The following is a 17,224-nucleotide window of genomic DNA, read 5'->3' on the forward strand; positions in this document are numbered from 1 at the left end:
GAACAGTACTGCTGAACAATTCATCAAATGGCCACGGGACTATTACATTGACACCCCCCCATTTGTTTTGTACACTGCTGCTACTCGCTGTTTATTGATTGAGTGTTCAATCTTTTCTAATACCGGCCAGTACAAAATACATAACGGAGTATTTGCAGTTCAAGTGAAAAAGTACATCCATTCATAAGACATCAAGTTAATAGCCAACAGCAACCTTCAAGCATAACAATAAGTGAATTAAGCAGTGGAAGCGGTGTGTCTGTCAGTCTGACTGACAGGTAGTCTAGTCTGATCATTGTTAATTGATAATTGATAATTGTTAGCTAGCCAGCCATCGAGGTTAGCTAGCCAGCTATTTCCGTCCCCCGCGACGCCATTTTTCCTAACCTAGCCAACTATTACCGACGAGCAGCATTGTTGAAACTAAATACACTACAAGGAACGTCTTGATTAGTGTTATGTTAGCTAGCTAGCTACAAAGTTGCTTTGTATCATGACAAGGTGTAGTACTGAAACTACCGAGGTTACCTAGCCAGCTACACGTTCAAAGTCAACAACGCAGCCACTGCTAGCTAGCCTACTCCACCAGCCAGCAGTACTGTATCATTTTAGTCAATAACATTTTTGCAACGTAAGCTTAACTTCCTGAACATTCGAGACGTGTAGTCCACTTGTCACTCCAATCTCATTTGCATTAGCGTAGCCTCTTCTGTAGCTTGTCTACTATGTGTCCGCCTATCCCTGTTCTCTCTCCTCTGCACAGGCCAAACAAACGCTCCACACCGCGTGGCCGCTGCCGCTCTAACCTGGTGGTCCCAGCGCGCACGACCCACGTGGAGTTCCAGGTCTCCGGCAGCCTCTGGAACTGCCGGTCTGCGGCCAACAAGGCTGAGTTCATCTCAGCCTATGCTACCCTCCAGTCCCTAGACTTCCTGGCGCTGACGGAAACATGGATCACCACAGATAACACTGCTACTCCTACTGCTCTCTCCTCGTCTGACTACGTGTTCTCGCATACCCCTAGAGCATCGAGCCAGCGGGGTGGTGGCACTGGAATCCTCATCTCTCCCAAGTGGACATTCTCTCTTTCTCCCCTGACCCATCTGTCTATCTCCTCATTTGAATTCCATGCTGTCACAGTTACCAGCCCTTTCAAGCTTAACATCCTTATCATTTATCGCCCTCCAGGTTCCCTTGGAGAGTTCATCAATGAGCTTGACGCCTTGATAAGTTCCTTTCCTGAGGATGGCTCACCTCTCACAGTTCTGGGTGACTTTAACCTCCCCACGTCTACCTTCGACTCATTCCTCTCTGCCTCCTTCTTTCCACTCCTCTCCTCTTTCGACCTCACCCTCTCACCTTCCCCCCCTACTCACAAGGCAGGCAATACGCTTGACCTCATCTTTACTAGATGCTGTTCTTCCACTAATCTCATTGCAACTCCCCTCCAAGTCTCCGACCACTACCTTGTATCCTTTTCCCTCTCGCTCTCATCCAACACTTCTCACTCTCCCCCTACTCGGATGGTATTGCGCCGTCCCAACCTTCGCTCTCTCTCTCCCGCTACTCTCTCCTCTTCCATCCTATCATCTCTTCCCTCTGCTCAAACCTTCTCCAACCTATCTCCCGATTCTGCCTCCTCAACCCTCCTCTCCTCCCTCTCTGCATCCTTTGATTTCCTCTGTCCCCTATCCTCCAGGCCGGCTCGGTCCTCCCCTCCTGCTCCGTGGCTCGACGACTCACTGCGAGCTCACAGAACAGGGCTCCGGGCAGCCGAGCGGAAATGGAGGAAAACTCGCCTCCCTGCGGACCTGGCATCCTTTCACTCCCTCCTCTCTACATTTTCCTCTTCTGTCTCTGCTGCTAAAGCCACTTTCTACCACTCTAAACTCCAAGCATCTGCCTCTAACCCTAGGAAGCTCTTTGCTACCTTCTCCTCCCTCCTTAATCCTCCTCCCCTTCCCCCCCTCCTCCCTCTCTGCGGATGACTTCGTCAACCATTTTGAAAAGAAGGTTGACGACATCCGATCCTCGTTTGCTAAGTCAAACGACACTGCTGGTCCTGCTCACACTGCCCTACCCTGTGCTTTGACCTCTTTCTCCCCTCTCTCTCCAGATGAACTCTCGCGTCTTGTGACGGCCGGCCGCCCAACAACCTGCCCACTTGACCCTATCCCCTCCTCTCTTCTCCAGACCATTTCCGGAGACCTTCTCCCCTACCTCACCTCGCTCATCAACGCATCCTTGACCGCTGGCTACGTCCCTTCCGTCTTCAAGAGAGCGAGAGTTGCACCCCTTCTGAAAAAACCTACACTCGATCCCTCCGATGTCAACAACTACAGGCCAGTATCCCTTCTTTCCTTTCTCTCCAAAACTCTTGAACGCGCCGTGCTTGGCCAGCTCTCTTGCTATCTCTCTCAGAATGACCTTCTTGATCCTAATCAGTCAGGTTTCAAGACTGGGCATTCAACTGAGACTGCTCTTCTCTGTGTCACGGAGGCTCTCCGCACTGCTAAAGCTAACTCTCTCTCCTCTGCTCTCATCCTTCTAGACCTATCTGCTGCCTTTGATACCGTGAACCATCAGATCCTCCTCTCCACCCTCTCCGAGCTGGGCATCTCCGGCACCGCGCACGCTTGGATTGCGTCCTACCTGACAGGTCGCTCCTACCAGGTGGCGTGGCGAGAATCTGTCTCCGCACCACGTGCTCTCACCACTGGTGTCCCCCAGGGCTCTGTTCTTGGCCCACTCCTATTCTCGCTATACACCAAGTCACTTGGCTCTGTCATATCCTCACATGGTCTCTCATATCATTGCTATGCAGACGACACACAATTAATCTTCTCCTTTCCCCCTTCTGACAACCAGGTGGCGAATCGCATCTCTGCATGTCTGGCAGACATATCAGTGTGGATGACGGATCACCACCTCAAGCTGAACCTCGGCAAGACGGAGCTGCTCTTCCTCCCGGGGAAGGACTGCCCGTTCCATGATCTCGCCATCACGGTTGACAACTCCCTTGTGTCCTCCTCCCAGAGTGCTAAGAGCCTTGGCGTGACCCTGGACAACACCCTGTCGTTCTCCACCAACATCAAGGCGGTGACCCGATCCTGTAGGTTCATGCTCTACAACATTCGCAGAGTACGACCCTGCCTCACACAGGAAGCGGCGCAGGTCCTAATCCAGGCACTTGTCATCTCCCGTCTGGATTACTGCAACTCGCTGTTGGCTGGGCTCCCTGCCTGTGCCATTAAACCCCTACAACTCATCCAGAACGCCGCAGCCCGTCTGGTGTTCAACCTTCCCAAGTTCTCTCACGTCACCCCGCTCCTCCGCTCTCTCCACTGGCTTCCAGTCGAAGCTCGCATCCGCTACAAGACCATGGTGCTTGCCTACGGAGCTGTGAGGGGAACGGCACCTCCGTACCTTCAGGCTCTGATCAGGCCCTACACCCAAACAAGGGCACTCCGTTCATCCACCTCTGGCCTGCTCGCCTCCCTACCTCTGAGGAAGCACAGTTCCCGCTCAGCCCAGTCAAAACTGTTCGCTGCTCTGGCAACCCAATGGTGGAACAAGCTCCCTCACGACGCCAGGACAGCGGAGTCAATCACCACCTTCCGGAGACACCTGAAACCCCACCTCTTCAAGGAATACCTGGGATAGGATAAAGTAATCCTTCTAACCCCCCCTAAAGATTTAGATGCACTATTGTAAAGTGGTTGTTCCACTGGATATTATAGGTGAATGCACCAATTTGTAAGTCGCTCTGGATAAGAGCGTCTGCTAAATGACTAAAATGTAAAATGTAAAATGTGATCAGGTCTACTCACAGGAGCTCTTCTTAAACACAGTGCTGCTCATAAATTTGAAGAACCTGTCTGCATAGAAGCCTGGCCGATGGACTGATACGGTGTCCTGAGAGAGAGAGAAAGCACAAGAGCGACAAAGAAAGAAAGATGGAGGAGAGGCAGAGAAAAATGGTATGAGGAGAGAAAGACAAAGCGAATGAGAGAGCGGTAGAGGGAGAGAGAACAAAACACGTTTAAATACTGCGTCTCCCCACATGCTGTGTGTCCCTCTGCATGGCCTAGTCTGTGAATCCTCTCGCTCTCTCTACAGGGGGCCAGAAAAAAACAACACTTCCTCATCCCATTATTCAGAGGAAGACAACGAGAGCATCGCTGCAGCTGAATAAATCCCGATGTGTGTATGTGTTGGTTGTGTTAACTCTGAGAATACAGTGGGGGGGAAAAGTATTTGATCCCCTGCTGATTTTGTACGTTTGCCCACTGACAAAGAAATGATCAGTCTATAATTTTAATGGTAGGTTTATTTGAACAGTGAGAGACAGAATAACAACAAAAAAATCCAGAAAAACGCATGTCAAATGTCATAAATTGATTTGCATTTTAATAAAAAGTAGATTTCTGGCTCCCAGGTGTCTTTTATACAGCTAACGAGCTGAGATTAGGAGCACACTCTTAAAGGGAGTGCTCCTAATCTCAACTTGTTACCTGTATAAAAGACACCTGTCCACAGAAGCAATCAATCAGATTCCAAACTCTCCACCATGGCCAAGACCAAAGAGCTCTCCAAGGATGTCAGGGACAAGATTGTAGACCTACACAAGGCTGGAATGGGCTACAAGACCATCGCCAAGCAGCTTGGTGAGAAGGTGACAACAGTTGGTGCGATTATTCGCAAATGGAAGAAACCCCAAAAAACTGTCAATATCCCTTGGCCTGGGGCTCCATGCAAAATCTCACCTCGTGGAGTTTGGAGGAGGAGGAATGCTGCCTATGACCCCAAGAACACCATCCCCACCGTCAAACATGGAGGTGGAAACATTATGCTTTGGGGGTGTTTTTCTGCTAAGGGGACAGGACAACTTCACCGCATCAAAGGGACGATGGATGGGGCCATGTACCGTCAAATCTTGGGTGAGAACCTCCTTCCCTCAGCCAGGGCTTTGAAAATGGGTTGTGGATGGGTATCCCAGCATGACAATGACCCAAAACACATGGCCAAGGCAACAAAGGAGTGGCTCAAGAAGAAGCACATTAAGGTCCTGGAGTGGCCTAGCCAGTCTCCAGACCTTAATCCCATAGAGAATCTGTGGAGGGAGCTGAAGGTTCGAGTTGCCAAATGTCAACCTCGAAACCTTAATGACTTGGAGAAGATCTACAAAATCCCTCCTGAGATGTGTGCAAACCTGGTGGCCAACTACAAGAAACGTCTGACCTCTGTGATTGCCAACAAGGGTTTTGCCACCAAGTACTAAGTCATGTTTTGCAGAGGGGTCAAATACTTATTTCCCTCATTAAAATGCAAATCATTTTATAACATTTTTGACATGCGTTTTTCTGGATTTTTTGTTGTTGTTATTCTGTCTCTCACTGTTCATATAAACCTACCATTAAAATTATAGACTGATCATTTCTTTGTCAGTGGGCAAACGTACAAAATCAGCAGGGGGATCAAATACTTTTCCCCCCTCACTGTATATAGCCCTTCATCATTCACTCATTATGCTGGTTTCACAACACATCACAGAGACAGGGTGAGAACATAAGATGATGTACACCAGGCTTGTTAGACAAGAGGGGGAGGGAAAAATAAGAAAGAAGGAAAGAGCAAAAAATGAGCGAGAGCGAGAGACTGTGGTTACTAGGAGCATCCTGGAGCTGATGTCTGAGAGGAAAGGGGGGAGTGTGAGGTGCTTGAGGTCAGAGCCAGAGGATCTGTTAGAGATGAGGAGGAGGGGGAGGAGGGAGATCTTACTGGGTCACTGTGTACATGTGTATTGGACAGATTCAATAAGGAGGCTACACACACACACACTACTTAGACAAGTGGCCCGAAGGACCTGTATTGTTGCAATGATACACAAGGCCAAACACACACAAAGGGCTACTCTGCTTCTCCTCAATAGCTCAACCTGTCTGTATAGCGGTGACTTCGTCAATAAATGCATGAGGGAAAAGAATGGCAGGGTATAGCGTACTCCCAGACGGGGGGGGGGGGGGGACAGACGCTAGCTTGCTGTTCAATGATTAAAACCACAGCTGGTCACAGCTGTTTGTCTGGGAGGGGCTGGAGTAAGACAGACTGTCTTGTCCATAAAAAGGACTAGGGACCAGGAGTTTTTCCTCAGCACATGACCTGAGCGGGAAAAACTCTGGGCTCTACTCACAGGTCACATGATCAGGAAAGTCTTGGCCCCTAAGCATGACCTAAGAAAACCTCGACCAGTCACAAGACTTGGCAATAGAATAGCTCCTAAGATGAAAACATAGTGTTACATAACCCATAAGCCAGAGAAGAAACGGATATTGGAAATGATTATGTTCATAAAGAGCTCAGATATGATTACAGAGTCCACTGTAATAAGAAATACAAACGAAGAGGGATTATGATGAACGTGGAACTCACTCCATCGTGAACCATAGCCTTCCATGTGTGCTCCAGCTTCTTTATTAGCCTGGAACCGGAAAGAAATAACAGTCAAACGTTTGATATTCAAAATGCATTAAGGTCACAGAGACAAATGTAAACAGCGGCAGCCATCCACGGCTACAGGCTTTTTTCTACACTGACGGAGGCTGAATATGTTGTTACTCTTATGAAGCTGGGAGACTGGTTCTACATGACAGAGAGTGGCTGAATGAGTCATAATATATACTGAGTAAAAACAAACGCAACACGCAACAATTTCAAAGATTTTACTGAATTACAGTTCATATAAGGAAATCAGCCAATTGAAATGTATTCATTAGGCCCTAATCTATGGATTTTACATGACTGGGTATACAGTCAACCCTACGAACAGATACCTTAAAAAGAAAAGGTAAGGGCCTGGATCAGAAAACCAGTCAGTATCTGGTGTGGCCACCATTTGCCTCATGCCTCTTCGCATAGAGTTGATCAGGCTGTTGATTGTGGCCTGTGAAATGTTGTCCCACTCCTCTTCAATGGCGGTGCAAAGTTCCTGGATATTGGTGGGAACTGGAACACGCTGTCGTACACGTTGATCCAGAGCATCCCAAACATGCTCAATGGGTGACATGTCTGGGGAGTATGCAGGCCATGGAAGAACTGGGACATTTTCAGCTTCCAGGAATTGTGTACAGATCCTTGCGAAATGGGGCTGTGCATTATCATGCTGAAACATGAGGTGATGGCGGATGAATGGCACAACAATGGGCCTCATAATCTCGTCACGTTATCTCAGTGCATTCAAATTGCCATCGATAAAATGCAATTGTGTTCGTTGTCTGTAGCTTATGCCTGCCCATACCATAACCCCACCGCCACCATTGAAATCAGCAAACTGCTCGCCCACACAACGCCATACACGTGGTCTGCGGTTGTGAGGCTGGTTGGACACACTGCCAAATTTTCTAAAACGACAAGGCGGCTTATGGTAGAGAAAATGAACATTCAGTTGTCTGGCAACAACTCTGGTGGACATTCCTGCAGTAAGCATGCCAATTGCTTGCTCCCTCAAAACGTGAGACATCTACGGCATTGTGCTGTGACAAAACTGCACATTTTAGAGTGGCCTTTAATTGTCCCCAGCACAAGGTGCACCTGTTTAATGATCATGCTGTTTAATCAGTTTCTTGCTATGCCACACCTGTTAGGTGGATGGATTATCTAGGCAAAGGATAAATTGCTCACTAACAGGGATGTAAACAAATTTGTGCAAAATATTTGAGAGAAATAAGCTTTTTGTGCAAATGGAACATTTCTGGCATCTTTTATTTCCACTCATGCAACATGGGAACAAACAATTTACATGTTGCATTTATATTTTTGTTCAGTGTAATTACCTGGGTCACATTCATTAGGCCCCATACTGAAGAAAAGAGGGACTATCTGAACTTCAATAAGAAATGTACGTTTTCATTTCCGTTCAAAAACGTTTTGCTACAGTGTGCCCTAATGAACACGACTCTGTATAATTGATATGATGTATGGGTACGTGTATGACTGAATGATGTGTGATTATTACCTGTAGGATTGCAGGATGTCTATGATTCCGATGTAGAGGAGTAGACGCTCTCCTTTCCCATTGACTGCTGGAATGCCACCCATCCTACAAACATGACAAACATGAAGAGATAGAGTGAGATACAAAAACTGACACCGACAAAGATAGGAGACAACAAGCAACACTCATACACACACACACCCAGCCTGTCACACGTGTCAGTCACTCACGTGTCGTCTGTTTCGATAGACTCCCCGCAGGCAGCCCCTCCCTGGATAGACTCCATGGCAGTGGAGTAGAGGGCCTTCTGGGCCACGGGCCTCTTCTCATCCTTCTCTCCTCCCTCCATCTGCTGCTCCCTCTCTGCCTGGTCGATGTTATGGACCCCCAGCAGCAAGCTGTAGTCCATGATCTTAAAGCTCTCCAGCACCTGGGAACATACACAGAGACATGGGACTGAGCCAGGCCGATCAAGCCTACGAACAGGTCCACAGGTCAATGGGGTCCTTCTCAATGATATTTTCTATTACAGTTCAGGGCATTAAAAAGTTAACCTGTACTGCAGTGACATATGACACATTTGCAACACAGTGGATGACGTAATCGCACAGTCAGGGGCATATTTCAGAAATGTATTTAATCATGAACTTGCTGCTTGGCGTGTAAGAGAGTTTGTCATATTACATTTGTCCTCAACTGTACATGCTAGGTTTCAAACTAGGTCAATGTTTAAACCCTTATAGCAATGTCTCCTAAACCCGGCTGGTTTTCCTCACCAGACAGTCTCTCTGCAGGGTCTTGACCAGAGCGCTGTACATATCCTGGTCCAGCATCAGGCCATCCTGCAGGTCCTGCATGAAGTCCAGGTCTTTGAAGGTGGGCTTGGCTTTCTGTCTCTCCTTCTTGGAGGCACAGCGTTTGTACGTGGAGCCCTTCAGGTCAAACTTGAGGTGCATGCGGACGGCGCGCGGTAGAACATTGTTCATGACCACCATGCGGATGTTCTTACCGCCAGATTGGATGCAGTACAGGCCGAAGAACTTGGGAAGCAGTGTGCGAGGGTTCTGGTTGAGGTTCTGGAGAGCGAGAGAGACAGTGTGAGAAAAAGACCGAAGGTACCAAGACCAGACCAAGTGCACAGGGCAGTATTGGAACAAACAGTCCATGATTTGGTACCACCTGATTCTTCAAGACCAAACTAACCTTCAAAATATTCAAAACACATGAATAGGCAAAAAAAGACCGAAAGCAGTAACCCAAAGCACGAGCTGTTTAAACAAATCTAATTCACCCTTCAGTAAAAATATCTCATCAATCTTCCCCTTTAAATTAGGTTAACCAAGCGACACGTTGCAAAAACATTGACCTTAACCTCCTGAATCCCATTAAAGTAATGACAGAGGAGCCTGCTCCTTATCCACTCAAAAACAACCACTGCTGGCAGACTGGCAGACAGACAGAGATATATATATATATATATATATCTCGAGAGGGGAAGAGAGGGGCAACAGACAGGGGTCGGAGGGGGCCAGAGGGGCCGCAGGGCTCCAACAGCAGCCTGCTGAGGGGCTTTCAGGCTTTTAGGCAAAAGCCAGTGACCTTCAAAGGAGATACCGACTGAGGCATGATAGAGAGTAGGCGGAAGAGAGGAATGGAGAGAAACAGAGGGAGAGAGAGAGGGAACCCATATCCTCCAGCCACAGACGACCCATCTGTCCATGAGTGGAGGGCACAGCGCTGACAAGTCAACAACAGACACGTGAGAGAGAGAGAGAGAGAGAGAGAGAGAGAGAGAGAGAGAGCCGGGGAGGAAAGACAGGGATAGAGAAAGAGAGATGTGAGAGGATGAGAACAAGTGAAACCGTAACAGAGAATAGAGCTTGGCACGGAAACATTTTAAATGATGGGGGGGGGGGAACAGGCAAGGAAAATAATAGCATGAGTGTGTAAAACAAGTGTGAGGGGTAAAAGTGAGAGGGTGGCACGGACATCTGTTACATCACCATGCTTTACATTATGCCGCCAGCCCAACCCAGTCCTGTCAGATGCAGCAGGCGTGTAGAGTTGCTCTACTGCCTCTGTGTGTGTGTGTGTGTGTGTGTGTGTGTGTGTCTCCCCACTGTGTCTCAGTCAGTCAGTCTCAGTCTGTTATGGCTTCAGGCTATAGACAACCTGCATGGCTCAGAATCTCTCTGGGCTCCTTAACTCGTATACCTAAAACACCCATAAGAATCGTGCAACTGCAATGGTCTGGAGCCCAAATTGTGGAAAAGGTCAGTGTAAATGTGTGAGTCTACCCTGTTCTCATGCACTAATGCTCTGTTGGTACACGAATTTACACAAGCTTCGCCCCACCAGGAACCTAAAATAGAAACATGGACATACATGGAGCTGTTGCTATTTAAACAGAGTTCTACTGAAGTGTGACCAGCATGGCTAACAGAGGCTCAACAACATCCTGCTTCTGTTACACAGTGACAAGAGCCTTACAAGGCTCGATGACCTCCAGTTATCTGCAGTCTAGACCAGGAATAGGCAACTGGCGACCCAGGCCCTCTGATCAATTTAGTCAGGGTCTCAACTTCGCTGCGAGGTAGAATACACACGGTGCAATTTTGAAATTTGGTTGTGCATCCATAGTTTCTCTCTTATGTCGGTCTCTGATTGTTACTCAATTAGCCCATGTCAGATAATTATGTTTAGATTGGTAAGTTAGCTGGCCGCTAGACTAACTAAACTTGTAGTGATCAAGGTCAAATTACTGCAAACATTTCTCTCCATCCTATGGTAAAATGTGTATATTTGCAGCAAACTAGCTGTAAAACAGCAACATTTTCTCTACAGCACATGGCAAAACGTGTAGATTTGCAGCAAACTAGCTTTAAAACAGCAACATTTTCTCTACAGCATATGGCAAAATGTGTAGATTTGCAGCAAACTAGCTTTAAAACAGCAACATTCTCTACAGCACATGGCAAAATGTGTAGAATTGCACGAAATTAACTCGAAAACACATGGAGTTCAGATGTTGTGGCCCTCCACCCCCATCAAAGTCGCCAATCCCTGGTCTAGACAATGAATGTACCAAGGTGTAAAGCAGGTAGGTAGAGTTTGGGATTGGAGCAATGAAGTGCATAAGGATGGGATCAGTAAAAACATGGGCCTCATGTTCCTTTGTGTCAGAAAAGAAGGAATTTCAGATTCATCAGGAAAGATTGCGTCTCTGGTTGTAGAGTGAGTGTGTAGTATGTTAGTGAGTGGGATTACAATGAAGAGTGTAGTATGTGAAAGAATTATGCAGGGTGTGTGCGCACGTGCATGCACGGGTATCTGTACGTGCATGCTTGTGTGTGTGTGTGTTTCTGTATATGCGTGAACACATGCGTTTGTGTATGTGTACGTGCGTGCATGTGTGCGTATTGCGTGTGTGTATTGCGAGTGCGTATTGCGTGTGCGTATTGCGAGTGCGTATTGCGAGTGCGTATTGCGAGTGTGTGGGGTCACATCTCACCATGTAGTATCCAGGCAGCAGCTTCTGCAGAAACTCTGCCTCCTTGTGCATGACGGTCTTGATGATGAACTCATCGTCCTTGGTCAGGTAGAACACAGAGCCACTGGCCCCGGGGTTGGACAACTCAATCAGGGGCTCGTTACACAAGGAGTACTAGAGACACAGAGATAAAAGCAGAGGGACACTGGTCAGATTGGGTAAAAACACTGAAAAACTGAAATAAAACATTTCTGTTTGAAAACAAATATCACTTATGGGGGTTAGATAATAATCCTCCTTAGAAAAGCAGTGAATCAAGACAATAGTTTCACCATAATCCATTACCTACGCCTTCTTGCGCTCTGTTATTTTCTTTAGAGACAGCAAAACGATATCTGAAAAGCCTGTCTATGTGGTAGTAATAAAGTGAGACGAAACGAGGACAAGCTAGAAACAACACCTTGTTGAAACACGCACAGCAGGAGACTGATGCATAAACATCCCAATCAGACAGTATTGGGAATGAGGGATGGAAGGACAGTCGGGAGGGAAGGACGGGATGGATGGAGAGAACGATTGAGAGAGAGAGGATGAGAAAGGGGAAAAAAGAGAGGAAGAGAGAGGAGTGAGGGAGATAGAGGTAGAGAGAGGAAGCGAGAGTAAGAGAGAAGGGACCCTGAGTGCAGAGAGCACGAGCACTGGCCCCAGGCACTGTGATGAATCACTGAGGCAGGAACACCTCGCACACACACGTGGCCAGTCTCACACACACATTACATTTTTATTTTACCTTTATTTAACTGGACAAGCCAGTTAAGAACAAATTCTTATTTACAATGCCGGCTTACACTGGCCAAACCCAGACGACGCTGGGCCAATTGTGTGCCGCCCTATGGGACTCCCAATCATGGCCGTATGTTTAGAGGTCGACCGATAAAATCGGAATGGCCGATTAATTAGGGCCGATTTCGAGTTTTCATAACAAATCGGTAATCGGAATTTTTGGACTCCGATTACATTGCACTCCACGAGGAGACTAAGCGGCAGGCTGACTATCTGTATGCGAGTGCAGCAAGGAGCCAAGGTAAGGTGCTAGCTAGCGTTAAACATATCTTATAAAACACAATCAATCTTAACATAATCACTAGTTAACTACACATGGTTGATATTACCAGTTTATCTAGCTTGTCCTGCGTTGCATATAATCGATGTGGTGCCTGTTAATTTATCATTGAATCATAGCCTACTTCGCCAAACAGGTGATTTAACAAGCGCATTCGCGAAAAAAGCTGTGTCGTTGCACCAATGTGTACCTAACCATAAACATCAATGGCTTTCTTAAAATCAATACACAAGTATATATTTTTAAACCTGTATGAATTCACTACTGTAAGTCGCTCTGGATAAGAGCGTCTGCTAAATGACTAAAATGTAAAAATGTAAAATGTATGACTTCAAGCCTATCAACTCCCGAGATTAGGCTGGCAATACTAAAGTACCTATTAGAACATCCAATAGTCAAAGGTATATGAAATACAAATGGTATAGAGAGAAATAGTCCTATAATAACTACAACCTAAAACTTCTTACCTGGGAATATTGAAGACTCATGTTAAAAGGAACCACCAGCTTTCATATGTTCTGAGCAAGGAACTAACATACATTAGCTTTTTTACATGGCACATATTGCACTTTTACTTGCTTCTCCAACACTTTATTTTTGCATTATTTAAACCAAATTGAACATGTTTCATTATTTATTTGAGACTAAATTGATTTTATTGATTAAGTTAAAATAAGTGTTCATTCAGTATTGTTGTAATTGTCATTACTACAAACATAATATATATAAAAAAAAATAAAAAAATGTTTTATTTAAAATTGGCCGATTAATCGGCAGCGGCTTTTTTTTGGGGCCCTCCAATAATCGGTATCGGCGTTGAAAAATCATAATCGGTCGACCTCTAGTTGTGATACAGCCTGGATACGAACCAGGGTGGCTGTAGTGACGCCTCAAGCATTGAGATGCAGTGCCTTAGACTGCCGCGCCACTCGGGAGCCCCGAATGCAGACCGATACACCTAATGCACAGAGGATCTTAAAATAGCCCAGGCCCATATGTTTATACATGAGATGGTCTGTTCCTTCAGGGGCTTCTGTAACAAGCTGCTCAGGTTGGACTGACATCTCATCTCTGCTGTGTTCCGCTGTGTGTGTCTAGACCAGAACCCCAGTGTGCTTAACACATAACCAACCCTAGGTTAATGACAGAGACGCTTCACGATTCACTGCCCCAACGAATTGTGAACGCAGCCCCCGGCGCGGTTAGCCCTTGTGGCTTGGACCATGGATTGTCCTGGGCTTGTTGCTGCCCTGCAACACCACCAGGTCTATTTTGCTCCAGAGAAGTAGCTCATTTTTCTCGTTGGCGCCATCTTCCCTGCGACCTGTCCTGTCTGCAACCACGAGGGTAACAGTGTAGCCTACGTTGCTACCATGACAAAGACCAAAGCTGGTGAGAGTACTGTTGAGGACAGTGGAGTCTCTCGATCACAGGTGAAGGATCTTTTAAACGAACAAAAATAGTTCTACAAGCAGTTGTTTTCAACAACAAGAAAATAGCTTTAAAGTGTTGTGTCCAAACACCGGTGGAGTCAACTACTAAAAGAAATGGACAACCTGACCAGAGGTCCAGGACCTGAAGAACAGTTTGCAGTTCTCCCATGGTCAGCTCGATGAGTCTAAACAGGAGAACACCAAGATGACAGCAATCCATAAGTCATTGAGAGAGGACATCAGTTCTGTATGTGAATCCATGATAACAATGGAGAAATTAGCTTATCTCAAGGGAAAATAAAGATGGAACAACATTGTTGTGGACGGAATTGCAGAATCTCCACGAGACCTGGACGGAGTTTGAAGACAAAGTGAGGGAAATTATTATTGAGAAACTGAAGCTGGACAACAGGAAGATTGAGATCAAGCGAGCCCACAGGACTGGAAAACCCACCACCGGCCCAGGTGACAAGCCCAGGCCGATAGTGGTCAATTTCCTGAGGTTCAAGGACAAGCTAGCTGTTCTGGACAGAAACAAAAACTTCAGAGGGACGTACATCTTCCTCAACGAGGACTATCCTGAAGCTGTGCGCCAGAAGAGGGAAAAACGTATCCCAGCCATTAAAGCTGCCAGAGTGTGTGGGGACATTACTTACAGTACATCCGCTATGGCAGGCTCATTGTCCACCCTCCCTCCCAAAAGCCTGGAAGGGATAAGAGAGCCAAGTCTATGGGTTTGTAGCTTCAACCCGGCAGCACACACACACACCAACTGATTAATGGACTGCTGAAGTTTTTGGTTTTTTTCTCATATATATATATGTAAGGTTCATGAAATCAATAACTTGCTAACATCAGATAACATTCATATATTAGTAATTTCCCGAGACTCACTTAGATAATTCCTTTGATTATACAGCAGTAGCAATACAAAGAGATAACATTTACAGAAGAGACAGGAATGCTTATGGGGGAGATATATATATATGTATTCAGTGCCATATCCCTGTAATGCTTACAGAAGATCTCATGTCAACTGTTATTGGAGTGTTGTGGTTGCAGGTTCACCTGCCTCTTTCCACTGACTCAGATCTTTTCGACTCATTCAGTAAAAAAAAAAGAATCTTTCAGAGGAGCGCGTATTAATCCTGCTGTAAAATCAATTGCGGCCAGCAGGTCAAACGAATGACTAATATAATCACTTGTAAAAACGAATTGTGGCTCACGAGTCAGTAAAAATAAAAACTTGTTCGTGAACTGCATATCACAAATTATTTTCAGGTGCTAACAGTCAGTATCTAGATATGCTTGATAGTGTATGTGATGTAAACAGAGAGGTCTACTTTCTTGGGGACCTAAATATTGACTGGTTTTCATAAAGCTGTCCGCTCAAGAGAAAGCTTCTCACTGTAACCAGTGCCTATAATCTGGTTCAGGTTATTAATCAACCTAGCAGGGTGTTTACAAACACTACAGGAACTAGATCGCCACATGTATTTGTCACATTTTTACTAATACTGTAGAACTTTGTTCTAAAGCTGTATCCCTACCCATTGGATGCAGTGATCACAATATAGTGGCTATATCCAGGAAAGCCAAAGTTCCAAAAGCTGGGCCTAAAATAGTGTATAAGAGATCATACAAAAGATTTAGCTGTTACTCTTATGTGGTTGATGTAAAAAAAATATGTCACTAAACTCAACAAAAAGAAGACGAAACTGTATTATGAAGCCAAGATCAATGATAATGATAAATGAGTACTTTAAAGTACTTTAAATTAAAAGACAAATTCAACTCCATCTTTCATCAAATCAGATGGCTTATTCATCACAAAACCATTTGATATTGCCAATTATTTTTCTGATTCTATTTTTCTGATTCTATTTTCTGATTTATACTTCATTGGCAAAGTGGGCAAACTTAGGCAGGAAATGCCTACAACGAACAGTGAGCCATCTTATTCATGCCTAAAAAAATTAATCATGAAAGAAAAGCATTGAAAGTTTTAATTTTGTAAAGTTAGTGTTGGAGAGGTGGAAAAATTGTTATCGATCAATAATGACAAACCTCCTGGCATTGACAACTTAGATGGAAACCTACTGAGGATAGTAGCTGGCTGTATAACCACTCCTGTCATATTTTTAATCTGAGCCGAGAGGAAATTGTTTGCCCTCAGGCCTGGAGGGAAGCCAAAGTCATTACGCTTACCAAGAATGGTAAAGCGGCCTTTACTGGTTCTAACAGCCGACCGATCAACTTGCTGCCAGCTCTTAGTAAACTGTTAGAAAATGTCTCTGCAAACAAATTAAAAGACTTTCGGTATGCCTTTAGAGAAGGGCACTCAACATTTACTGTACTCACACAAATGACCGGGGTCGCAACTTTCACTGGGGACGAGGGGGACATGACCCTCCCACATGAATTTGGTGTGCTTTAGGACCATGCGGACACCTCAGATCGGTAGGGTAGGTTGTTTTCCGGTTTCAGCCGGCTGAATTTAGGACCGCACAGACACCACAGAGCATACGCGGACAGGCTGTGTGAAGGCAAAACTTCTGATAGGCGGGCGTATAGAACCAGCACGAGAGATATGAATCAAATCAAATTTGATTAGTCACATGCGCCGAATACAACAGGTGTAGACCTTACAGTGAAATGCTTACTTAAGAGCCCCTAACCAACCGTGCAGTTAAAAAAAATACGGATAAGAATAAGAAATAAAAAAGTAACAAGTCATTAAAGAGCAGCAGTAAAATAACAATTGCGAGACTATATACAGGGGGGTACCGGTACAGAGTCAATGTGCGGGGGCACTGGTTAGTTGAGGTAATATGTACATGTAGATAGAGTTATTAAAGTGAATATGCATAGATGACAGAGAGTAGCAACTGTGTAAAAGAGGGAGGGGGGACAATGCAAATAGTCTGGGTAGCCATTTGATTAGATGTTCAGGAGTCATATGGCTTGGGGGTAGAAGCTGTTTAGAAGCTTCTTGGACCTAGACTTGGCGCTCCAGTACCGCTTTCCATGCAGTAGCAGAGAGAACAGTCTATGACTAGGGTGGCTGGAGTCTTTGACAATTTTTAGGGCCTTCCTCTGAGACCGCCTGGTATAGAGGTCCTGGATGGCAGGAAGCTTGGCCCCAGTGATGTAGTGGGCCGTTCGCACTACCCTCTGTAGTGCCT

At 45.8% G+C, this 17,224-nt stretch overlaps 1 protein-coding gene across 4 annotated transcripts in view; it reads right to left on the minus strand.

The window, feature by feature from the left end:
* The window catches only part of pip5k1ca (phosphatidylinositol-4-phosphate 5-kinase, type I, gamma a), a 92,016-nt gene that overhangs the window by 17,511 nt on the left and 57,281 nt on the right, over positions 1-17,224 (minus strand). For all 4 annotated transcript variants that reach the window (XM_045687461.1, XM_014216260.2, XM_014216262.2 and 1 more), the window contains 6 exons: positions 11,505-11,657; positions 8,770-9,069; positions 8,224-8,423; positions 8,015-8,098; positions 6,433-6,481; positions 3,831-3,915 (listed from right to left, as the gene is read on the minus strand). In XM_045687461.1, the coding sequence (XP_045543417.1) occupies positions 3,831-3,915; positions 6,433-6,481; positions 8,015-8,098; positions 8,224-8,423; positions 8,770-9,069; positions 11,505-11,657 (871 nt within the window). The remainder of the gene's footprint in view (positions 1-3,830; positions 3,916-6,432; positions 6,482-8,014; positions 8,099-8,223; positions 8,424-8,769; positions 9,070-11,504; positions 11,658-17,224) is intronic.

This window comes from Salmo salar, chromosome ssa10 (assembly GCF_905237065.1).
Source record: "Salmo salar chromosome ssa10, Ssal_v3.1, whole genome shotgun sequence".
NCBI lineage: Eukaryota > Metazoa > Chordata > Actinopteri > Salmoniformes > Salmonidae > Salmo > Salmo salar.